This window comes from Uloborus diversus, chromosome 9 (genome assembly GCF_026930045.1).
Source record: "Uloborus diversus isolate 005 chromosome 9, Udiv.v.3.1, whole genome shotgun sequence".
In the NCBI taxonomy this organism is placed as follows: Eukaryota; Metazoa; Arthropoda; class Arachnida; order Araneae; family Uloboridae; genus Uloborus; species Uloborus diversus.
The window spans coordinates 18965923-18993104 of NC_072739.1; the positions used below are offsets into that span (position 1 = coordinate 18965923).

The window sequence follows — 27182 nt, forward strand, 5'->3', positions numbered from 1 at the left end:
CCCATTCGTTTTGTTGCAAAGAAGGCAAGCAAAAATCATATTATTTTCAGCACATGTCTGTTTATAAAAATATGGTATGATTTTTAAATTAGCTTGTTTTTCATATAAGTTATTGAATGATAGCTATCATAACATTTTTTTCAGTTTCTCACCATATATTCAGCAAGTTTTACCCATACATTCAGTTATTTTCACATATTTCACTTTTAAGTTATTTTAAAACTGAGAACTCTTTCGATATTATTAGATGAGGTTAATTCAAAAGTGTGAAGATAAGTAGTCGACTTTGATAAACGTGTGTCACAGTAAGAGTTAAATAATTTTTTGACAGAGCTTGTCCTGCATGTTAATACTAGCGGTATTTTTCTTACCACAGATTGCAAGAAATTGTTACATGAAATTGAAGAGAAGGCTAAGATCCAAATAAATATTTTTATGGCCAGAAATAGAAAATACAAACTGATTTTGTTTGCATTTTGAAACATTATTGAAACCAAATTGAAAAACAAATGTCTTTTAAAACAAGTCATAAAAGAACGTGACGTACGATTTCATCAAAAATAAAAATTTGCACTGGAAACTATTTTTCCATTTCATCTGGCAACAGTTCAGAAAAAGCTAATAAAGTATCTAATGGCAAAACGTGACACCGTATGAGTGATGAGATCTTTCTTTAATAGCCTGAAGGAAAAGATTGATTCTTTAATTAAGTGGAAGGAAAAGAGTGTAATTTGGTCGTGAAAAATATTCTTCCGAATGCTCAACTCGTCTCCAAAAGGGAAAAACTTAAAGACGATTTTTTATGTATCATATTTGTAGTATTGTTTTAAATCTACAGGTTTATAGCAAGTTGGTAAAAATACTAATCATGTCATCGGGCCATTCCACAATAACAGGCGTAACAATTGTAGCCCAAAACACCATATAAAGACCCATTGTATGTTAAATTTTAGTTTCATTGTATGTACTTTACAAAGAATACACTCTACTTCTGTATGACGTAATCAAATTTCGATGAGTTTCAGAAATAATATTCAATTTTTGCACTTTATTCAGTAACGAACATATCGTATAAAATACGTTCGCTTTTTAGCCAAAAAATTATTAAATTATCTTTTCTTGAAATTTCTAAAATTAGTTACATTATGTTATAGAAGTAAAGTTCGTGTTCTTCATGAACTTTATGCAATGAAACAAGAATCCAACAATTTGCAGTATTCGTGTCATATACAAGTACAGTCTGGATTCTTCATTAAGTTCATGCAAACAAGAATCTAACAATTTGCAGTCTTTACATTGTATAGAAATAGAGTCCATGTTCTTCATAAACTAAAAGCAATGAAACAAGAATTCAACAATTTGCAGTATTTGTATTATACAGAAGCAGAATCCATATTCTTCATAAATTTCATGCAGTGAAACAAGAATCTAACATTTTGCAGTATTTGCAAAAACACAGAAGTTGAGTCTATATTCTTTATAAACTTTATGTAATGAAACAAGAATAACAATTTGGAAGTCTTTGCATCACATAGAGTGTGTTCCTCATAAAACTTTATGCAATGAAACAAAAATTTAACAATTTGCAGTCTTTAAATTACATAGTAGATGAGTCCATGTTTTTCATAAAGAAACAAAGAACTAACATATTTCAGAGCTCTAGAGTGTTTTGCGTACAAGGGGTTCTATTAGAAGGATAAAAGGTATCAGGCTCTTGTAACATTTTTGCTTTATTTTTTGAGTTGTGTCTTTTAAAAATACACTGCTTACAGAAACTGGTGAAAAAAAGAAGTAGCCGAATGTTTTAACAAGTTCATGTATATATTGATGAAACTTCCATGGCATAATGCACCAAAAGTAGTGCGAATTTTTTGGTAACAAAAGAAAGTACTTAATTTGTTCCAATAAATGAGACATACCAATAAATAAGACATTTCACAAATATTTGTTCCAATAATGAATCCAATGATTTCTGTTGCCACCTTCTTTCAGATGAATAAAAATATGCTTTAATTTTACTTTTCTGTAATCAAATCAGCAGGTAGAAAAAAGTTAGGGTCTTTTAATCATGCCAATTTTAATGTACGATTTTCGTCATTTTTCAGAATTTAATTCTATGTATATAGATAGTAATGAAGGTTTTCGTTACGCAACTAGTTCTTGTAATACTACTATACATCAAGTTATATTTTAGCCAGTACATGTTAAAAAAGTCATTTTACAATTAACTTTTTTTCTTCTGTTTTCAAAAGCTATTTCTGATGTTTTGCAAATGCTACGCACTAGTATGTTATAAAATTGTTAAAGTATTATGCAAAATAAATAAATACGAGTAACTGAGTAAATAAGTAAATAAATAAATGCATTTATTTTCAGCTGTGATCAAGAAAGGTCGTAATTACTACTTTTATATAGCGCCAGGGGCGTGCACAGAAATTCAGGGGGTCGGTCACAAATGACTTTTCCGGGCCCTACTCCACATTGTTTACCCCTATATTTTACGCCTAGTGATAAAAATATTGGGCCCCCTTCAGACTCGGACCTGGGTCAACAGGTGTCCCTTCTCCCCCCCCCCCCTGTGCACGCCCCTGTATAGCACTGTAATAGATAGAAGAATGTTCTAAAGTTGGAGCGGAAAAAAAAGCACTTTTAATAATCTATACGTCTTTTTTGGCCTTCTAACTTCACTACCCCGTAAAGGTGGTCCCCCCCCCCCCAATTGGGTTGTTGAGATTTTCAAAACAAATTCGTGCCAAATATATTAAATTTACTAATTTGTACTTGTTGAAGATTTTTCCAAATTTCATAAGGAAACAGTCAAAGAGGACGGAAAACTGTTAAAGAAATTAAGAACCATCGCGTGTTCAACTTTCGTATAAAAAACCCGGCTAACAAAAAAATTAGCACTATTAAAACAATAATGCTTCTTTTTACAAGAAGTATTTTGGCTGCATCAAGTTCCTTTAAAACCAAACAGTTTTCTTATGTGCAAAATCTTAAAAAATCAAAAACAAAGAAAATTACACATGTAGCAATAGAAATTGCAGGCCAATCTCTTTGTTTAATTTTATTTATTTATTTATTTATTTACATGCTCTCGAACGATGCATCAAAATGTACTACAATTTTAAGCACCATCTTTTGTAACCCCAGGAAAACATACCGACATTTTTTTACGAGAATTAAATGCTCATCATAAGAAGATTTTAAGTTTGTTGTTCATGACAACTGATTATCATGTCCTAGTTTTATATTGAAGCTCTTCCCATCATGAAATGCAACATGACAAACTAGTTCTCTAAGGCAGCAGTACAAACTGTTGCCTCCGAAAACACATTTATCATATGAGTTGCTGAATGTAACAAAATATCCTTCAACTTAGTGAACATTTAAGAGAAAAAAAATGCTTAGACTCCCTTAATCAACAGGACTCTTTATCTGTTTGTCTATTAAATATGAAAAGCTGAATTTCGGTAATCTTGTTTCTTGGAATACTTTAATTTTTACTTTCACTTTATCTTAATTTCATGTCTTCAACGCACCTTTCCAAAGAACTCTCATCACTACTTGGAAACCAAGCACTAGAAAAGTCATTAACCAGTCAGAATTTTTCAAGTTTATAGAGCTTTCTCGATAACTGCTGTTTTTGACTGGTTTAGCTCCTAGCTAGTTAACTGTCGGATGATGTGCTATTGCCATCTATTCTCAGATGAATAAAAAATACGCTTCAATATTACGTTACTGTAATAAATCAGCAGGTAAAAAAGGAGGTAGGGTTATTTTAATCATGCAAATTTGAAGGTACTTTTTTCCGTCTTATTTTAGAATTTAGTTCTGTGTATATTGTTTTTTTTTTATTTTATTTTATTTTTATTCTTACGGAACCTAAATGCTATTACGCCATGTTCTATTTCTATCAATGCATGTTAAAACACGCATTTTATCATTCACCATAGTTTTTTTTTCTGTTCTCAAAGGTCATTTCTGAACTTTGTAAACGCTACTTACTTGTAAGTTGTAAGATTGTGGAAGTGCTATGCATAATAAATAAATAATTAAATAAATAACTGCATTTATTTGTAACTTTGCGAAAGACTTCCTATTTTTATTCCTACTTTTATTAATAGAAGTAAATTCCAGAATAGGAGAGAAAAAAAACGCACTTTTAAATATGCAGAGTAGAAAAACTCGTTAAGTCATTTTTGCCTTCAGTTTTAATTACCGTAAATCAATGGTGTTTTGGTTTCGGTTGTGGAGATTTACAACGCAAATTCATGCCGAATAAATTAAATTTGCTGATATGTACTTGTTGGAGATTTGGAATCCAAGTTTCAAATTTTAAAAGGTGACAGCCAAACAGAACCAAAAACTGTTCAAGACAATAAGAAAAATCGCGTGTTCAACTTCGTATCGAAAATCCGAATACCAAAAAATTTTCAATATAGTAACAATAATGCTTCTTTTTTATCGTAAATATTTTGTAACACCAATTTTCTTTAAAAACAAGCAGTTTTCTTATGTGCTAAATATTCAAAAATTAAAAAAACAGATATATGCACATGTTAGAATAGAAACTAAAGACCTATTTATTTAGGTACTTATTATTTTTTTGGTACTAAATGAGGCAGTGGCAAAAAGACGTAAGTGGCAAAATTAAAAATTTGGAGATAACCAGTACAAGTAGGGGAACCTCTCCTCTGTCTTGGGGCAAGAGATAATACTAGTAGTCCTGGTAGGTGCTGATGTATAGCATGATTTAGAAAAAAAATCAATGAAAGCATACCTAGAACGTTATCTTTGAACGCGTCTTACTCAAAACTTGAAATTTTCCACAAACGTACCTTTGCTTCTCACTGCCTCAAATGTGTTTTTTGCGACGTATTTACTGAGTAAGATTAGAAAAATAAAATAAAAGTAGAAGTAATGATACGTCAAAGATCGCTTTTTAAAAATAATGCTTATATTGATTTTTTCCCCCAACCATCAATATGTCAGTAATAATTCTACTCCGATGATTATAATACATCAAGATGGCAATGCGGAAATAGTTATGAAAAAAAAGATCATTAAGGTGTTGGACATAAAACATAATTGCACTTCTACGCAACAAAACAAGTGATATATGCCACTAAGTGTCACATTCATGATTCTAAACATCATTTGCCATGAAATTTCACATCAATATAATTATGGTTAGAGCTGTTTATAATTACGTTCGCTCAATCCCATGTGAAAAAACTGACAATTACAAATATATTTTTGAAATAGTTATCCGTTTTCTTAATTGGAACTTGTTTGATATATCAGTTCATCTCCAAAGCAAATCTTTAAAAATGAGAAACTTCATTAGCGAAACTTGTATAAATCTCTGTGATAATTACCAAAAGATTCCACAAAGCTCTATGTAGAGCTGAAATATTTAATGGGTAATCGTGACTTGCTTTGAATAATTACCCAGCGCTTGCGCAAATGGAAAAAGCAAACATAACTTAACTACCTACGGCTATCCAGTTAGAAGAAAATAAAACATGACAGAGAAAATAAAGAAAGATTCTTCCTTTTTTGCGTCGTTTGGGAAAAGTTATGTTTTGAAATCGTTCCTATCGTATAAATAAGATAAAAACAAGTTTGTTGGAGTTTTTAAAATACGGAGGAAGGTCCTCGGCAGCGAAATAAAAGGCTGAAATGACTTTTTTTTTCTTTCATGACATGTGACAGAATTTTGTCCTCGTTCTGTCAGTGATATCTGCTGTCGCATGATTAACGTCGATGCGTCGACAGCAGTTGGCAGTAAAAAACACGCCAACTGAAATCCTGGCGACTTCCAGGTATGTGGTTGCTTCCTTGCGTTGCCAGGTTGGAAACGGACGAGTTAGTTGCTGAGTTGAGATGTTTCCTTTCTGCTTACATGTTCTCTTTAACCTTCATTCATAAATTTGCATTGAGAAAAATGTAGAGCTGAGCTGAACAATTATTGGTGATGGAAAGTAAAATTCAAGCGAGGAATGGAAAAATATAGAAAGATATCTGTACTTATATTTAATAACAAATAAGTTTAAGTCTGTTTTGACAATTTTGTGATATTAATATTATTTAATCGATCAGAAACATATATTTTCGTAGCACCACCGCTTCTGCAAATTCTTAATGTAACCATTTATGACGGGTGAGGTTTGCTTTTTATTTCTTCCTTTGATAGAGTGTAAAGCAGCAAGGACTCCTTTTTTTTCTATGCCTTTTCACAAACAGTATAATTTTTGAAAAGGCAGTACGAAGAGGTTTCTTTTAACAAATAACAGTATTTTTTAGCCCATGATCCCTGGTCATAATTTTTTTTTTCATCAATAGAACAATTTTAACACTTTTAATAGCACACTTTTGAATAATATACTTTTTGAACAGGCAATGTAAGTACGAAGAAGTTTCTGTAAACGTATATTTATAATACGTAGATATATATATATATATATATATATATATATATATATATATATATATATATATATATATATAATATGCGTACTTTTCAGCCCATTATCCCTGATCGTAAAAATTCGTTTCACAAATAGTACTTTTTGAACTGGCAGTATAAGTACGAAGAGGTTTGTGTTAGCAAATATCCGTATGTTTCAGCTCGTAATCCCTGATTATAAAATTTATTTCACAATTAGTGCATTTTTTGATCAGACAATGTATGGTCAAAGAAGTTTCTTTAAACAGATTATTTTTCAGTCCATGATCTGTGGTCATAAAAATCTTTTCACAAATAGTACACTTTTTAAACAGGTAATGTAAGTACGAAAAGATTCCTGTAAACAAATATCCGTAATTTTCAGCCCATTATCCCTGACCGTAAAAATTCTTTTCACAAAGTACGCTTTTTGAACATGCAATGAAAGAAAGTATAAAAGGAATTCTGGTTCACAAATATCCGTATTTTCGTATTTTTCAGCCCATGATCCCTGTTTATAAAAATTATTTTTCACAAATAGTCCACTTTTTGAAGATGCAAGGTAAGTGCAAAGAGGTTTCTTTTGACAAGTAGCCTTATTTTTTATCCCATGATCCCCGGTTCTAACAATTATTCAATGTAATCTCAAGACGATTAGAAATAAATTTGTAATGGCACCTTTTTATTTATTCTGCGTAGTAAGTTTTATTTCGCGGTTAAAAAATGTTGACTATTTGAAAGACTGAATGCCGAATTTCCATTACGTACCGGTTTATCATTTTTTCTCCCTCAAACAGCAGCAAAAATATGTTGTTTTTATTTTGTACGGAAAGGTCATGCAAGTTTCACTTTCAACAACGCAGTAGTTTAATATATTTTCCAAAAATTGCAAAAAAAAAAAAGAAATCCTAAGAATTAAATAAGGTAAATTAAGTAATTATTCATTGGTGATAGAAAAATAAATAGAAAAATGTAATTACAATTTTTATTTCCAATCGGCAATGAATTGTTCACAAACAAAAACATTAACTTAACTTAAACATTAAATAAACTTAAACAAAACTTCAGTAATATTTATTTACGTTTTTATTGAGTACATGTTGCGAGCTGTAAAAATTATCGTGAGCGTGAAGAAAAGACACTTAAATTTCAAAGCTGTATGTGTGCAATTAAGCAAAAGTTGAAAACATACTTCGTTTGTGCATTAAATATGAGGTGAATCAATTTGTCGGACATTACGTCACACGTGAGTGCCAACGGGCATGCGCTTTAGCTGCATTGCGTCACTGCAGGAAATTCTATTATCAAGTAGACTTCAAAATTACTCATAGCTATCTTTTGCACAGCAATACGCAGTTAACGTTCCAAATCTAGTTCCGAAGCATTTAATAACCCTTATTTTCTGTTATAAGACACCAGAAGTTCACGTGATTTATAGCTGTTTGCTTCCAAGAAACGCTTTGGGCTAACAAATATTTAACATATGGACAATTAATGCTGCCAAAGCAATTAATAAAATTACCACTTAATAAAATTAGCTAATTAATGCCAAACTTCAGGGGTTTCGGCACAAGTTAAAGGCAAAATGGGATTAAGTCAAGCTAATTAAGTGCATTTTAACCAATGTTTACTTTGGAACTGTTAGAAAAACAACCTATTAAACACATTGGGATGTTATTATGGTTTGCCGTTTTTTTTTGTTCTGTTTTGTTTTCCTTGAAGTAAGATAAAAAGTAAGGCTTTAGCCTTAGTTCAAGATATAGTCGAAAAATAGTTCTGTAAGTAAAGAGAAAACGCAAAATAAAACAAAATCAGTTTCAAATGTTTACAGTTTTCAGATATACTTGTACTAAATGACGAAGAAGAATATCCAGTATCTCAATAGTGTTAAAAAACTTTGCTTGCTATGAAAATGTACTACTGTCTCTTTACATTACTATCAAAACATTTCGTTTTGTGTGGATACAACGAAATGTGTCTCTAAAATCTGACATGATGTACTTTTTCCCCATTAAGTAGATTTTACTTCTATCGTGAGTAGTTACGGCACATATATATTTTTACTTCCTTTTACAAAAAAGGAAGTATTGTATTCGCGAAAAAAATTTCACTCAAAAATTGGCTTCCATTTTTCAATTCATAAGTTTCGGCACTATATGCATCTATGTATACACGCATTTTTATTGCCTTTACAGCGCAAAACTACTTTTTGATTTTTCATTTGCAACTTAAATGTGCAGCAATTTTCTACCAGTGAAAAAAACGCTACTTACCGTGTTTGCACTATAGGAGGACCTCCAGTGTCTTCATGCCCTTTTCTGCTGTAAAAGGAAAAACAAATTTTAATAATTGTAACAACTAGCAAATGAGAACAAAAAAAAAATGTTGCAAATAAAAAAAAAACATAAATAATGTATCAAATGTCAAAATGAATAAAATGTAGCAAATAAGTCAAAAATGTAAAAAATAATCCTATTTTTTGGTTTACAAGCGAGAGAATTTTTTGAAGAGATTAAATCAAGCACAATGCAAATAAATGGCAATATCTTGGAGAAAAATGGGAAAATCAAAATCATTGTTAAGGGTCGACTACAAATGGTGTCCCATTTTTAGGGAAGGAGGCTTGTGAAATTATGGCAATATGTGACAAGAGGGAAAGACAAGAAATGTGACGTCACTTTTTTAGTGATAATATAATTAGGAATGATGTGTGACAAGGGGAGACAATGGGAGGGGGTAAAAAGAGAAATGTGACACTTAGTGGCAAAAGAGAGAAGAGAGATATTTTAAGTTTAAAACACAAGCTGGCAATTTTAATTATTCTTTGGGCTTTTAAAATTGAATTTGGTTTTTGACCACAGCTGATTATGCGTATTTGAAGAGCAGAATCTCTCAATAACTCGAAGCCTTATAACTCGAAAATTCTTTTGTAGTATTGAAATTTACATTGGGTCCTAAACTCTTGAGAAGGCTACCGGAACTTCCCGTAAATTGAGCTATCAATAAATCTAAAGTTTTAATCGGGCCCTTGGGAAATTTGAGTTTTTAAGAGGTGACTGTGGTTTAATGTACAAAAACGCTTCGTTCGGAAGTTTTATTGGCTATTATGAGAATACTGGAAAATCGCCCGTCAAGGTTTGTCGGGTGAAAATTGCTTTTACGTTTGAGCGTTTGCTTTAACGTTACAATTGCCTGTTTGGTGATATTTTGATAGTTGAAATTTTAACCCTAACTCCATTGGATTAACTATCCCCAAAACTCCAGTAGATAGCGCTCATTGTTGATCACTTTATCGTTTCTTCATTCCCCTGAACTGACAGTCTTACCGTTAATGGATCTAGTTCAGCCTTGTCACAATAAAGCCTTTCCCTGCATGTTAAACATTACCAAAACATATTATTAAATTATCTTGCCGTTACTCGATCACTGGCTATTGTAAATATGAGGATTTATTTTGGCATGCAATTACAAGTGCAACATGAACAAAATGATAAAAAAAAAAACCTTGAAATTAACGCCTAAATAGGCCTCTTTTTTTCAAAAACAGAGCGAAGGGCTCAAAGGGAGAAAACAAAGCATAACATGCAAAATGGATAACAACAGTATGTTTTTAAAATCCATCGCCCCTCCCCCTCCCCCGAAGGTTTCGAACGACAGACCTCTGCTTAGATAGATACAAAAATAAATTAAACAAAAAACGAGGACGAACTTGCTCTGATACAGCAAGTACAAAGTGCTGCAAGAACCAACCCTGAAAAAGTTGAATGATGTATCAACGCTAAAATATTATATACGAAATAGTGAATTGTGTAAAATACGAAGACAGCCTGATAAACTATTTGAACTTTACAGATGTGAGTTAAACTTTCAGTCACCTTTGACAAAAAAAATTTTCTCTTTTAAATTGCAACATTTACTTCTTCCTCAGTATCTTTACTTCATCACATTGAAATATACGCATAATCATTACTTCAAAATTAAAATGATTGCCGAAGATAATTACAAGACAATAAAAAAATTTTGAAAAAAAAAAAAAATAGAACCGACTTCAAAATTGCTCTAAAAAGTGAAAAATAATTTTATTCTTTAAACACCATCGATAATGCTTTTAAACATAATTTTTTAAGTTGGCGCAAAATCAAAACGTAAAATCCAGTGTAACCATGCTTCGTTCATATTTTTTTTTTCAGAAAAGCATCCACAGTTACGAACGAAACATTTATATCGTTATTCAAATATGCTGTCATCAATGCATAATGTATGTGATAGTGAAGAAACTGGGCCTGGTTAAATTTATAGTTGTATTTGAGTTATGGCTGTGAATGATTTTATCTATCGTTTTTGCGCCAACTTCAAAAATTATGTTTAAAAGCATTATCGATGGTGTTTAAAGAATAAAATTATTTTTCACTTTTTAGAGCAATTTTGAAGTCGGTTCTATTTTTTTTTTTCAAAATTTTTTTATTTTATTCTTTTTAGTGTAAATGTAGGTATTTCAGAAATAGTAAGAAGTTACCATCACGAAATTTCACATTTTTTTCTTAAAAATGCTCCATACTAAAAAAAAACCTATTGACACGCGTTAAACTTTAAGCGATTGGCACTAAAAACTTATCTTTGTTCCTCTCTGGAAATCATGCGTAGTTAATTTAATTATAACCATTTAAGTATTGCGTTTTTCCTAACTAATTTACATTCCACAGCATCTAAGTTGCTCATGATGCAATCCTGTATTTTCTTACTTAGCCCCGATCATCTGTTATCGGCATAGATGATAACGATAAAAATACTACAGAGTAGTTGGGGCAAACCTAATGGTAGCATTGTGAAGGCTAAGCAGATCCTAATCACTGCATCACCTCGCTTCCAGGTTAGGTTTACCCCTACTATGGAGCAATAGCACTGAAGAAAGGAAGATTTTGATAATTCACATAGGGTTACTATAAATCAGCAGGGTTACTAAAATAAAATTATTTACGCCAAAAATGAGCAGACAGCGCCAGATTCCCCATTATCGAAATATCCCTTGAAGAAATTTGATGCTTGCTTCAGAGAAGCCTTCATTCAAAATTATCATTACAATTACTATTAATGTTACTGTTATATGGCACCAACCTTTTATAACAATGAGTTTCATATTGTGGAGTAGATGAAGATAGCGAAGACAATGTGAAAGCCAAATGAAGCGAATACTCGTTAGGCTGAACTCGAGATCTTTATTCAGAACCACGAATGAACGTGACATCTCCTTATATACAACTTGAGAAAGTGCTGGAACTTTCCAGACTTGGAAAGATACAGAAATTAATAGAACATTCGAGAAAATACGTGAACAGTAGAAACGAAATTTTAGTAAAATTCACCTTGTCCTAGTCGGGATTTGAACCCGGGTCGCTCGTGTGGGAGGCGAGAATTCTACCACTGAGCCACCGTTATCCACGGATGAAAAGTGCGAACTTCGCTACAATATCATTTTAATCATTTAATAGGGAAATTGCATAAAAATTTACTGTTTTTTGCCCATAACTTTTTTTCCAAAGAGCAAATATGGTCAAACAAAGTAATGGGACCTAAGTTGAGCCATCCCCTATCCATTAAAAAAAGAATCATCAAAATCGATTCACTAGGTGAGACGCTATGAGTGGACAAACAAAAAAAAAAAAAAAACATACATACGGTATGAACTGATAACCGCCTCCTTTTTTGAAGTCGGTTAAAAAAAAAAATGACTGATTAGGACATCATCTGATCAAAGAAGAAAAAATCGATAAATCGTTTTTCGTTTCTTTTATTTTCATTTGCTGGAGAAAAGCACTTGGAAAGAGAAACTGATCTGCGCAAGGCATTCGCTGGTAACCTTCAAGCTCCAGTACCCTCTGTTATTGTATCTTTTCCGAAGTCTTATCTACAATCATGCAACTAGCCGTCTTACAAAATGATACAAAACCCTATCCTGAAAAGCTGTAAGGCATAAAATATTAAATATTGTATACGAAACAGTGCATCGCCTAAAAGTCGAAGACGACCTGTCCAACTACTTGAATTTCATATAGATATGAGTTAAATCTCCAGACACCTTTCAGAAGAGCGGAACTTCTCGTTGAAATTGCAACATATTCTTCCTCCTCTGTATATTCACTTCATCACATTGAAATACGCATAATCATTACTTCAAAATTGAAATGATTGCTGAAGATAATTACAAGGCAAAAAATGACAGATTAGGACATCATGTCATCAAAGAAGAAGAAATCGATGAATCGTTTATCTTTTCTTTTATTTCCATTTGCTGGAGATAAGCACTTGGAAACAGAAGCTGATCTGCGCAAAGGATTCCTTGGTAACCTTCAAGCTCTAGTACCCAGTAAACTCTGTTATTGTATCTTTTCCGAAGTCTAATCTACAATCATACTACTAGACGTCACATAAAATGATGCAAAACCCTATCCTGAAAAGTTGTAAGACATAAAATATTTAATATTATATACGAAACAGTGCATCGCCTAAAAGACGAAGACGTTCTGCCGAACTACTTGAATTTTATAGATATGAGTTAAATCTCCAGACACCTTTCAGAAGAGCGGAACTTTTCTTTGAAATTGCAACATATTCTTCCTCCTCGGTATCTTCACTTCATCACATTGAAATACGCATAATCATTACTTCAAAATTGAAATGATTGCTGGAGATAATTACAAGGCAAAAAATGACCGATTAGGACATCATCTCATCAAAGAAGAAGAAATCGATGAATCGTTTATCGTTTCTTTTATTTCCATTTGCTGAAGATAAGCACTTGGAAACAGAAACTGATGTGCGCAAAGGATTCGTTGGTGACCTTCAAGCTCCTGTAGCGACTGTTATTGTAACTTTTCCGAAGTCTAATCTACAATCATCCAACTAGACATCATCCATCATCATTTACAGTCATGGGATGAATATTCCCATGGAGGGAAAATGAGTTGGCGTAAATCCCTAACAGTTGCAACTCACCGATTGATATCCGATGTTTGCAAATATGCAAAGGGGAAAAAAATCAACATATTTTCATCCCACTTAGATATCTTCAAGGTCGGCTGCGAGTCAGATAAGCCTTATGATTGATTAATTATGTCAGATAGCAATGCGTTTAATTTGAATTAAACTCTACAGTATCTTTATAATGTATTTAATATGTTAATCTGGAAAAATTAAGTGGTAGCTGCTAAATTAATTCAAAACAGTGAAAGATTTTTAATGTTCTTGTCTGCAAAACATTCCAACAAATCCTCCTTTTGATTTTTTTTCTTATAATAGTACATTTTTAATGAGCAAACTAGCTCAACGATGCGTTGTATCATTATTTTTATTTCATAATAAAATTTAAAAATTGGACTAAACCATTTTGTTACATAAACTTGTTTACCTTTTCCTCTACTTTGGGAAGCAAATTTCTTCACCTCTATCTTTCCTGTTTTAAGCTACATCATTTATCTTATCAGAGATAAAGTTAGTACACGTTCTCTTTCTCAGTAAAAAAAGAAAGAAAATTCACGTTCGTTTTCCTAAAAAAGAAACTTAATTTTACTAGTACCTCAATCTTTTGTAACTACTTGTCACTCTTCTCCACTTTATGGGGTGAAAATTGGTGATTTGAAATCTTGGAAACTTAGTGCCTACCTCAGGGGTGCCTACCTAGAAGGGATCATGGCGCAGACTGCACCATTGAATTTTTTGTGGGGGGGGGGGAGTGTTTTTAGTGATACTGTGAAATCCCGTTACAACGAATACCAATACAATGAAATTTCTGTTTCAAAGAAAGTAAAATATCAGTCCCGATTTAATTTTTAGTACGTTGCTTGGATTTCGTTGTAACGAAAGTTACAACGAACAAAATTTGTGGTTCCTTGAAGTTTGTTGTAACGGGATTTCACTGTATTTTTCACTTTTTTGGGGGGGGGGGCTCTTGCTTTGGGGGTGGGAGTCTTCGTGATGTTTAGAGAGGTGGGTATCCCTGCCTTCGTTGGAAAACTTTCTCACTGGTCCCTTTCCTGCGTAAATGTTATCCCGCAACACTTTTTCCTTTTATGTTTCCAGGGATGTGGAGTCGAAGTCGTGGAATCGGAGTTTGACTGTTTTTTGGGCAAAGAAGTCGGAGTTAGGAGTAAAACCGCTTAAAATTCCAAGAGTTGGAGTCGGAACCAGCCATTTTCCCTTCGACTCCGCAACTCCACCAGAGACGGAGTCAGAGTCGTAGTCGGAGTCGAAAGGTCGAAAATTTCAGACGTTGGAACCAGAGTGGGTCATCTTCCTATCGACTGCGCACCCCTGGTCCCACTTCAATATTGAGCGATTTTTATAAGAAAAGTTTTCACAGTCAAGAACAATTTTTCAAATTATAAAATACGTAAACACATAGAAAGAGAAGGAAGACCAAATCTGTAGCAAATTCTGTACGAATCATATTTTCAAAATTTAATGAGTAAAAAGGCAAAATTAAAACAATTATTTATGCACAAGTTTCTGCTTTTTTTTCTTGGGGGGAGGGTCACCAGGTAAATTTATTTATTTCTCCTATGGGTGACTTATCTTTTTACTTTTAGACAATTAACCTATATACTTACAAATCGAAAAATAGATAGCTTCGTATTTTAGCAATTACTAATATTGAACCCAATTTTTTTTGCTGCTTTTTTTTTCTCGAAAAACTCATATGATAATATTTACTGCATACTCTGCAATGTTAGTATACATACATGATGAGAACTGTTTTCATCAACTCCCCCTTGCCATTCCCCATCCCCGGGGGAGACAAATTAGCTGAGAAAGTATTTTACACGCTTACTGAGAAATTATGGCAAAAATTAATCGCAAAAAGAGCAGTATAAGATCATACTGAACATAATTGAAACACAATGAAAGCAGCATATAATGCACAATGAGTTTCGTTCTGACTCTGAGAATAAAGTTCAAACTCCGTTTTCTTAAATATAGCATAAAAATAATATAGTCTTTTTATGCCACAGGGTCAAAGAAAACATACATTGGTTTTGGTTCATTAACAATAAAATATCTCCGCAATAATTTTGCTATTTCAGAGGTACGATAACAGATGAAAACAAAATTGACAAATAACAGAAATGTTTCTTGATGAAATAACTGAAGTTCAATTGTGTAAAGCATTTATGTGCTTAAAGATAAGTTTGTAATATAGTTTCATTTTTGCATTTTTCAGGTATTTTCTAGACTTACGTTGAAAACTTAACCAAATAATCAAATGTTTCTACATATGAAGTAAAATTTGTAAAGCTGACCACCTGTCTAAGTTGACAACTTTTGTCAGGAACAGAATGGGTCAACGAGTCCTAAAACAATAGATTGACCTTATAAGTTGACCACCCGTCTAAATTAAATTCTGCACCGCAAGTGGTCAATTTACAGATTTCACTGTAGAATAAAATTCATGCAAAGAAAAATCTTTCGTTACGTACCGTTCTTTTCTTAACATGACATACGAAAGCTTTATCAAACTTAATTATAAAAAATACCAAACGATTATATCAAGTATTCTTCGTAATTTTTGGTAGGGACTTTAGCGTAACGGCACCAAAAACAGACATGCTTAAGACATCGGTCTCAGGTTAATTCAGTTTTTTGAGTCTTTTAATGTATTTAGACTTTTAAATCAATTTTTCTCTCATGCAACGACATCTCATCTAACGTTTGGTGGCTTCTAGATCCTCTGAGTTAGTTAATTCATTTTTTATTTGCTCTATTTCGAAAAAAAATCCGACCCCCAGTAACAGACACTGAAAATTTTGATGATACCCAGTAACAGATAGGATGAGGAAAGGATGAGTAATGGACAGAATTCCCCTTTTCTCTTCAAAATGTGCAAAAGTTATTTATCTTTAGATCTAAAACCTTAATAAATTCAAATGAACATGAAACATCGGCAGACATCGTGGTAGCTGTTCGTAACCTTCCACCACTGCCTTGTAAATACCAACTAGCTTATAAAATTCACTTTGATAACACTAGAGGGTTGCACCGTATTCGTGGGTGGCAGCAAAATCGGTTTTACCCACCTACAATTCTTTTAATTTAAATCCAAACTTATGACTGTCTGTTACTGGACTCTTGTCTGTTATTGGTGCCGTTACTACACCAGGAGTTCAAAGGCTCAGCAAATTTTAAACGTGAACTCAAATCATATTTATACATGTTTGATTTGCCCAGCAACTCTGTAAATCTTGCTATTACACTGTAAAAAAATTCCGAAACGTTTCTGGTTATTATCGTGAAACGGTTTCGGGATTCCATAGGTTTTCATCTATTTCCCCGTAAAATGAAGTATTTTTGCAAAAAAGTTTCCTGAATTGTTAAAAGATGCAGACTTCTCACTGGTGTGAAAGGTATTTTTTGCTACCAGTTTCAAGATTGACTGAGTGTGTTTATTAAGTGTATAGGCTTTAGTTTGATTACGGCCCGTCCAGATTGACTAAGCTCGCAATGGGAGCGAATATGTCACTGGACAGCTGCAGCTTTGCGAGGCAAGGAATTTGTTTTGATCTTGCTTGCAGTTTACGTGTAGCTTTGGCCGGCTGCTCTAATGCTTCTAGAGCTCTCTTAGTAAATCTGGAAAGTTCTAATGAAATAATTTATTTTTTCTGGAAGGTTCACTACTGGCTTTAACAGGAGAAATTTCCCAATATTTCAGAAAGGTTACTGACTTTTATCGGAAAACGTTCCTGCTTTTTGCAAGATATGTTACTGGTTGAAATTGGGCACATCAGCTGCCTATTATTTTCCAGGAACGTTTCTGAATCGTTTTTACAGTGTAGGAACTGAGGGTGAATACATTTGTTATTAAAATACCGAATCAGTACTCATTTCTACACATTTAATGTTAATATAATGATCAATATAGTCATTCTGTGTCGTTTTGCGATCGACTCCGTGAATCTTATTACTAAAAAGTGAGTGTGCATAAGGTTTGTTATTAAAATAACGAAGCACAAATTATTTATACGCATTTGATGTCAATATGATGATGAATATAGTCCTACTTTCTATGTCGTTGAAACACAAAAAAGTAATAAGTTTAAAAATGTAATACATTTTTTTAGATTGTCAATAGCAGTAAAAAAATATGGAAAACGTAGTTAATAGGAGATTGCAATGAATTCAAACATAAATAATATGCAAGAATGCTGTTTAACATAAAATAGCAAAAATTAACTCAGCTTTTTAAAACTTTTTAGTTTTATAGTTTCAAAGAATGCAACAAATAATAGCGCAAAGAACAAACGAACCGTTTTGTTACCATTCTCTGGAGCTTCGATGTTTTAAGATGTCAAGAAATTCCAGAAAGCTTCAAAGAAGAGGGGAAATAACATTTTACTAACCTTGCTTATTCCAATCACTTAAAGTCAATATACTTTTTCTGTTTAAAATGAGTTTTTTTTTTTATTTTAATTATTCATCGAGTCCAAATGACATGAAGTTTTGGAGTAACTTCAAGATAATTGCTAGTCTTCGCTCATGAAAACTTTGCAAAACTGCTATCAACTGCACTGAAATGCTTTGCTCTTTGAGAATATTTTTTTTTTATGTTTCTTCCGCGTGTATTTATCTGTGCAGATTTTGTACAAAACTTGCTTTCGTCCAAAAATTTGGTCGTTCTGCGTCAAGATCATGGCATGATGCAAGCACTCTGATAATTTCAGTTAAGACCCATGATAAAGTTTGTTGGATAAAATAGTCCAAGAAGTTATTACGAACATAATAATATACATGATGTTTTAATAAACATTATAAAGAAGTTTAATCATGAATGTATCATTAAAGACCAATTTTTGATTAATCACTGCGACTAATCTCATGGATGCCGATTAAAATCTAAAATAAAGAGCGCGCTTGGACAAACTAATCGCAAAATCGTTTGCAGGCCGAAAAATATAACACGGTTAAAATGTTTTCATTAGCATCTCAAATGAATAATTAACTGTCTAGAAAAGCTGTGATCAAATTTATGACGCATAATTAACGCCACAATCATGTGGTTGAGTTGAGATCGCTACTGATAATACCCACAAATAATCAAAGCAGCTTATGAGAAAAATTTTACTTGAAATTAAATTGTTCATTGATTGACAGCATAATCATATCAGATAGCATGTAAAAGGAAGAGATATATTCTAGAAAAATTCTGAACATAACATAACTTCAAACAGGTTAATAGTTGAATTCTATACAGGTAAATCGTTCCTCAACAAGAAATAAGATCTGAATCCATTTATTATAGTCAACAGATGCACCAGACGCTTCCTTAAGATTTCGTTTCCTCAGTGTTACAGTGTCAAACGGTCAACCTCGTCATTCATATTGTTTATGCCATAAACATGTAAAGTGTCACAAATCCAGGACAACAGAATGAAGGACACATCCCACATTGATACATGCCACATCTTTTGTCCAGCCTCATTTGGCAACAAAGACAAAACATGCATCAAAGACACAGAGAAGAAGACCACCAGGTGCGATCCCATCCAAGTCAATATTATTTCAAATCTCGCTTTGGCAGCAGTAATTATTATTGATTTATAGCCGACAAATGTACCACTTTGTAGTGCGAGCAAAGGTTAAGCAAACTAATGAAACGCGAGATAGAATGCGAAGAAGGCGTTAGCCTTTGTTTTTACGTCTGTGGGTACGAAGGTGGTCTTGGGCGAGTTTCCATTTTGGACCAAACCATGATCCCACCCACAGAGGAAAACTAATTGTAGCAGAGGGGGGTCCAGAATATGCTTTCTGACATTTCACTTTTTCAAAGGCTGGCCCACCTGTAGCTGCAAGGGTGACTGGCGTCCCATTTGACATGCAGTTTCTTCAAGGGGTGTGTGCGGTTGATGGGTAAAGGGATGACAGAAAATTTTAGAACATTCTGAAGTACTTTAAGGCTTGTTAATGAGACATTACTTCCTCCAGTAAAATTCCTCAACCACCAAACTTTCTGTTTAGGTTTTAGAACTTATCCTTTGGGAACAACTATTTGAGTTCTTTTTAAATGTTTACAGAGTTACTTTGTATTGTACTAAAAGCAAGATATTTCAATAAACAATTTATTTTATAGTAGACCCTTTGATTTTATTACTTCAATATCGTTAGCTTTTGATATTTGTCACCATCGTATAAATAACGAGAAATGACGTTAATAAGTGACCTGTGGTCGGTGGATAGTATCTGGTAAAAACCTAGATAACTCGTTCGATGGCTAATAGTGAAGCTTGTTGGTTTAAAAAAAACTAAAAGCAGAAGTAGATTAAGTATTTTGGATAGTGAAAATTACTTGCTTAAAAGTATCAAAATCTGGAGTAGATGAAAAATTGACATATAGCGAACGTGCTCACTAAAAAGTATCAAAACAGAAGTAGATTAAAAATTAACAGACAGCGAACGTGCTCCCTAAAAAGTATCAAAGCAGAAGTAGATTAAAAATTAACAGATAGCGAACGTGCTCCCATAAAAGTATCAGAGCAGACGTAGATTAAAAATTAACAGATAGCGAACGTGCTCCCTAAAAAGTATCAAAGCAGAAGTAGATTAAAAATTAACAGATAGCGAACGTGCTCTCTAAAAAGTATCAAATCGGAAGTAGATTAAACATTATAGATAATAAAACTTATTTGTTTAAAAGTTTCAAACGCAAGAGTATATCAAGCATTATGGGTATTGAAACTTGTTTGTTTAAACGTATCAAACCAAAAGGAGATTAAATTTTTTGTTCTTTTCAAAATCACACTCGGTTGATATTTATAACATATCTGGTAGTCTTATTGCGAGACGTTAGTAACCCCGCACTGCTGTGGTAATCCAAACTAAGAAATCAATCCAAATTAATATTTATCTGCTGTTACAATTTATTTTTCTTCCAGAATGTAATTTTAACTGCTTTCAGTAAAACAGATATTATTAACCCTCTTGACAGCAAATAATAATATCCTCGGGCTATTCATTAGAGTTTAACATAGAATGGGGATAATCTTCAGCTGAGAGGGTTATAATAGTACCAGACCATAATATAAACGAGGCAGTGAGAATCAAAGGGATGCAAGTGGACATTTTCAATTTTGAGTAAAACACGTTTAAAAAGTTTCCTAGGTAGGCTTTCACTGAATTTTTTTCCAAATCATGCTGTACAGCAGCACGTACCAGGGCTAATAGTACTATCTTTTGCCCAAAGACAGAGAAGAGGTTCACCTACCATTTGCACTGGTTATCTCCAAATTTTTAATTTTGCCACTTACATCCCTTTGCTTCTCACTGCCTCATATAAAGTATGGTACATAATCTTACATTCTACAAGTGCAGGAGCGGAACTTCCATGCAAATCTTACCTATTAATAGATGCGCATAAATAAGAATTTAGATAGATATCTCTCCACCATGAAAAAAATAAAAGGCCAGACCTACCCACTGCTGAAAGTAACGTTAAGTATGAGTTAAAGAAAGAAAAGAAGAGAAATTGAAAAAGGAAACCGAAACAAAAGAACAAACTAATACGTAAAAATGACAAATTTGTTATTTCAGAGTCAGCCCAAGTTAATTGTTACTTACGCTTCAACGTTACAAAATAGCACTATCGGTAACAATTACGCGCCCCGAGCGATGGCAGAGATATCAATGCAAAAGCTTGGAAAAACGAAAGCGGCGCTTGGAATTGCTTGTACCCATCGTGCCGCAATTAGAACACAATGACAGGTGAAAAATCATAGGCTAAAGGTGAGAAAAACTAAGCATTTATTTATGTGGGACCATGTATGATGTGCGCTTTGTGGCTGGTACACGGTGTTGAAGATTGTTAAGGAATTGCGCAATGCTCTTGTAAGGTCAAGTGCTTTTGCTCAGTTTTGAAACACATTTCGTGATAATTGTTTGTTTGGTTTTAAATTGGACTCTCCTTTTTTTTCCTTTCAAATTTATCCAAGTGTATCTTTTTACCCTTTGTAAAGTAGGAACTATGGCATCAGAAAGAGATGTTTCGGAATAATAAAGAAGTGTACATTAAGCATTAGGGGGTCAATATGCCTTATACCGTCACTGTTAATTTGCACATGTTCATGTACCTTTTTCTGAAACTGTATTAAAGATACGTTTATGAAATTTTTTTCTGTACCTTAAGTAGATTCTTTTCTCTATAATGAAGTAAAATGTTACAGAAAGAAAGCTTAGTTTTTTTTTTTTTTTAATTCTAATGTGTAAGTCACTGTATTTGTTTTCAAAAAATGCCATTTTACAACACGAAATCAGCTTTATAAAATAATATTTCTCGAATATGAGAAAAAAATTACTTCAGTATACGCAATTAGATGTATGGAATAGGTGGTAAAAATTTCAAAGCCTAACACAATTTAGTTTCTGAGAAAAAGGAACATTTAGTTTTTAAAAATACCATCTCGAGATATTGCAATTTAAAGTGGAAAATCAAACCTCATCACAGGTTTACATTTTTTAAAGCTTATTTTAACCTACTTCTAAATGAGCACGATCAAGAAGTTTGTATTATTAAAAAGGTATTGAAATGGAGTTTCAAAATAAGTAAAAATCAAAAAAGCAAATTTTTGAAAGTATTTAGGGTACTTACCCCTCTTAAAATATAAAAGTTTTCATTGCTAAAAATGTCTCAAAACCCCATGTGCAAAGGGGAAAAAAAGAGATAAGGGATATACTTTGGGATCCAAAATTTTTAAAGTACTAACATGCAGAGAGAATTCGCAGATACGTAAAGCACATTTAGTGATAATTATTTCTTTTGTTTCAAATTGGACCCATTTTTTTCCCTTTTAAATTTATCCAAGTGCTTTGATTGTATCTTTTTACACCTTGTAAAATGAGGCATTAGAAAGAGTTGTCCTGTTACGATAAAGAAATCTATATTACTCATGTCAATATGAAAATTCTCGTTGGAAAAAATAATAAAAAATAAATTTAGAAAAAAAGTGTCTTAAAGCCCCGTACGTAAAGGAAATAGAAGGGATAAGCGGTATTGAAATCTGCAATTGTAAAGCACTAACATGCATAGAAAATTCGCAAACACGTAAAAAAAATGTAATTCATTGTTTTAAAGTAAAGTTTTCAAGCACAAATATGTAAAATAAATTAACAGGCACGTGATATTAGTGAAACTCAAAACTTAAAGCAGGAATGTGAAAAAATAATTAGCAGACAATTGAAAATATTAAAAAATAAGATTTAATTTAAGCTAAAATGTACAGACAGAATTACCACGCTAGTGTTATTATTAGAATCCAATGTTTATATGCATAAATGAGCAAAACAAATTAACAGGCAAGTGAAATTATGAGAGCTCGAAGTTTTAAAGCAAAATTGAGCAAAAAAAAATTCCAGGTACGTGAGATTCTCGGAACCTAAAATTTCAAAACGCAAATTTGCAAAAGGGTTTATCCAGCATGTGAAGTTTTTGGAACTCAAAGTGTCAAAAGTATAAAGGTGTAAGAAGAATTAGGAAATTAATGAAATTATAGAAACCCAACGTTTTAAAGCACCATTCAAACAGTGAGAAGCAAAGGGAGTTAAATGGATATTTTCAAGGATTGATTAAAACGAGTTTAAAGATAGGGCAATAGGTAGACTTTCAATGAAAAGTTTTCCAAAATCTTGCTGTATAACAGCACCTACCAGGGCTACTAGTAAGTCCTATCTCTTGTCCCAAGACAGAGGAGAGGTTCACCTACCATTTGTATTGGTTATCTCCAAATTGTTAACTTTGCCACTTACATCCCTTTGCTTATCACTGCTTCAATTGTGAAAACAGAATCTGCAATTCCCTTTCGCACATTTATCTGCTTTAAAACTAGGGATTCCAGTTTTTTCCCACTCAGCACTTAAGTAACTTTTTCTTTGTATTTGCAGGCGCGAAAAAACACGAGCTCAGAATGTTGCAAGCTTTGGTAAAAAGGTTACTTAACTTTTGAGCTGCTAAAAAAAGTTTCTGGTAACTCTAAAACACCTGTCTGTTATTTAAATTAACTCATTTTGCGTTTCGAAAAGTTGGTTTTTCAAGTTTTTTTACGTCCAAACGCAACGTTTTCTACTTATGCAAATCCTCATATAAATAATACCCGATGATCGAGTAACCCGTGCGTTTCAACAATGAAACTCGCGCCATGGCATGATAATTTGATAATATGTTTTGGTAATGTTTAACATGCAGGGAAAGGCTTTATCGTGACAAGGCTGAACTCGACCCGGTAACTTAACTGTTTTACTGGTAAGACTGTGTCATTTCAGGGGAATGAAGAAACGAAAACAACGCTATCTACTGGAGTTTCGAGTTAATCCACTGGTGTTAGGATTAAAACTTCAACTATCATAATATTACGAAACAGGCAATGGCTTCGTTCAAATGTAGAAGCAATTTTCACCCGTCATACCTTGATAGCGACTTTCTAGTTCTTAAATAATGATTAATTACTCTTTAGAAAAAAAAACCCCAAATACAAATTAAACATTTTTTTTTTTTTAATTTGGGACACAAAACATTGCAGGGGGGAAAACTCGCTATGTAAAGTAAGGTGCCTTGAAGCTGATGCACAATAACTTTTTTTTTTAATGAATCCAGCATTTAAACTATAACCAATTTTTCATGCTAATTTAAAACAAGAACCTCTTTCTTTAGAAGACAAGTTTACAGCGATTTACCAAATAATTGTCTAACTCTAGCATTTCTTTATTTAGTCTATTTTGTTGAGAAAATATTAAATTCAATAACATTTTTTTTTCATATGGGCTTATTTTCATGATGTTACAATAAAACTGATGTTGAAAGTCGCTTGTTTTTATTTATCCAAATTGTAGAACAATTTTCGTACATTCATCAAATGACTAATAAAAAATAAGAAAAAAATCTTTCCGTATGGAAATTTAAGCCCTAATATAAACCAACCTGAAAAAAATGCCAAAAAGGACTTGCTAACCAAAAATAATTGAAAAATTCGTTATATTGTCAATATAAAATCATATTAAACCGCATTTCATAAAACCTAAAACACATTCAAAAATTCCATATTTATAAAGAGAAAAACCAAGTCCTTATTTTCCATTTTTGGTCACTCCTGCGCACAGTTTGTTCACATAAGTGAAGCATACCCAGTCTTCGGTGTCTTAATAAGGCTACTGAAGGCCAATTATGACCTTACAGGGCTTGCCTACTTTTCTAGGGTCATTGAATCACAAGAAAAGAAATGACAGGACACAGCGAATTTTTTCTTTTTGATTTCGTCAATTAGATAAATTAGGTTATCTAGAACAATTAACAGCTTTTTAATACTAGTTTAATGCGGTGAACCATGTAGAGATAGAAAATTTACTGTAAAATAATATCAGACAATTTTGACAACAATCTCTTGTAATAGCTTTTGCCGGTTGACAACAAACTGCTCGTTTATAAAGCTTAATCAACAATTAGGCTTTCTGATGAAGATAAAATCACAATCTAGTGAATTCTTGCTATGCTACTTAAAAAAGGGGTTAACCTTATTGGCCTGCATGGTATTATTTGGCTCACCCACCAAGAACACAAATTTTATACTTCTACGGGACGGAAACTTTTCATTGACAGGAGAAAATAGTATTTCATTAGGACTACATAACTTCTGTATCCAGATTACAATTACCTCTGATTCGAAATTATTATTCCCTTTGACATCGTTTTTTGGCCAAAATTTTGTTTAACTGGTGTCATTGGGTAGCTATGGGTTACGAAATCGAAATAGGGATCGGAGCCTACAATGCCCGAGTCCATATAAAAAATTAAAAAAACACACAAAGCGCAAGCGAAGTACAGGCTTGTTAAAGCTGTTAGCTTGCTATTATAAAAAATGTTGTGAAGAATCCTCTAGAACGTCGAGATTCCCCACAAGCTAACTAGTAATTCGCGACTCACAGTTTAGGAAACGCTGGGCTGGGAAAGTGGCCCAACTCAAAATTTCGAGAAAATGCACTAACAATTGATTTAAAATCTAAATTTAATGCTCTTTTTTACTACATAACTGGTTTGGTGGTGTGAAAACGATATATCATTACACTTTCATACATTCAGAAGTAAAATTCTTTACGGGGGTCCGGGATACAAAAATCGGTAAATTTATCAATTTTTTTTATCAGTTAAAAACTTCTCCATTTTTTTCTGCTTAAAATTTCGTTTGAAACTTTATCTTAATTGGAACGAACGACATAATTATATTTGTTGCATGCATTTAACTAATACTATTTTTAACTTACAAAATATAAACTTGTTTTTTTTTTTTTTTTTTTCATGATGCAGTTTTTCCGATGTTTTGCATTCAAAAGCTTATAAGTCAAGAACTGATAAAGATAAAGCAATGAAATTTTGAACATATCTTTTTTAGTTTACTTTAATTTTTATTCAGCAAATTAAAAAAAAAATTCACTGCAAAAACTATGATTTTTTTTTTTTTTTAGCATTTTTTAGAACTTTTCTAAAATTTTCTTCAAAGATTTTCTATTTTTTATTGAAATAATATTTTTTAAATTGCCGAATAAAAGTTAAAGCTTAGATGTTTGCGTAGTTTTTTGAAAAAAAAAAAAAGGAAAAATTTTCATGAATATTTTGAGTTTTAGCGATTTAAAGCAACCCCATTTGTTTTAATTAATTACATTAAAGATTTTTTTAAATACTTAAATTATGATTTCGCTTATTAAATAGATGTTGAATCAGTGCAAAAAATTTCAAAACTCTAAGCTGTTTTTTTTTTTTTTCAAAATGTGCCCCGTACCCCCTTAAGTATGCATAATTAATTTCTACTGCAAAAACCAAACAGTAAACATCACATCATAATTTTGCGCGAATTGTAACATGTTGAGTCTAAACCACTTAACTTTACTTCTGCGTAAAATCTTGACGCATGTTCGACCAAAGGGGCCATTCGACGGAAAACGGTAATTTTGTCCCGCACGCGACGCTTCACATATTTCATAAAAAAATAATAATTTAAAAGAATGATGAACAAAATTTTGTTGCTTAAGAAATCACAAACGCATGTGTGACTTCTTAAGCAAAAACTTTTTATAAAAATTATTTCTTTTTATGAAATATAGGAACCGTCACGTGCCGGACAAAATGACCATTTCCAATGGAATGAGCATATACATATTTTTTTTCAATGGTTTAAATAATTATTTCTAAACTAATGAGATATGTTTCCTTTACGTTGGAACCATAACTTTCAAAATATGCAATTTGTTTTGTCATTGCTGTATTAATAGAGCTAAAATATTAGCTTATTCATAAGCAAGTTACCAGAGGTTGACTTTGGATGTCTCGCAAGTGACGCATGTAAATAAATTTTATTTTAAATGACAAAATTATTTAATAAAATTATAATTAAGTCAGGAATATTTTTGTATCAAATGTAAAGATTAAAAAAATTGCTTACCACTGTTTCATTAAAATATTAAGAGATATGACGAAATGTTAATGACATTTAAGCGTATTTTTGTCCCGCACGTGACGGTGGAATGGCCCAAAGTGCATTGTGAGCTTCTGGTTTCCTTCTTATTTATTCTACAAGTTTCCTTTATTGCTTCAAAAGCTGTATAATGTAAAGTTTCCAGAAATTTTGCGGTTTTGGGCAAAATTCGCTTTTCAAATGAACTTTTTTCTAATTATTTCTCGTAAAACAGGAAAGTTCGTAATGCAATAAACAAC

The 27182-nt window shown here is 32.5% G+C and overlaps 1 protein-coding gene across 1 annotated transcript in view; it reads right to left on the reverse strand.

Annotated features, from left to right (window-relative positions):
• Nucleotides 1–27182, reverse strand: part of LOC129230733 (protein trachealess-like) — a 291372-nt gene that overhangs the window by 195555 nt on the left and 68635 nt on the right. Inside the window, 1 exon segment of the mRNA XM_054865154.1 lies at nt 8725–8772. Within this exon segment, the coding sequence (XP_054721129.1) occupies nt 8725–8772 (48 nt within the window).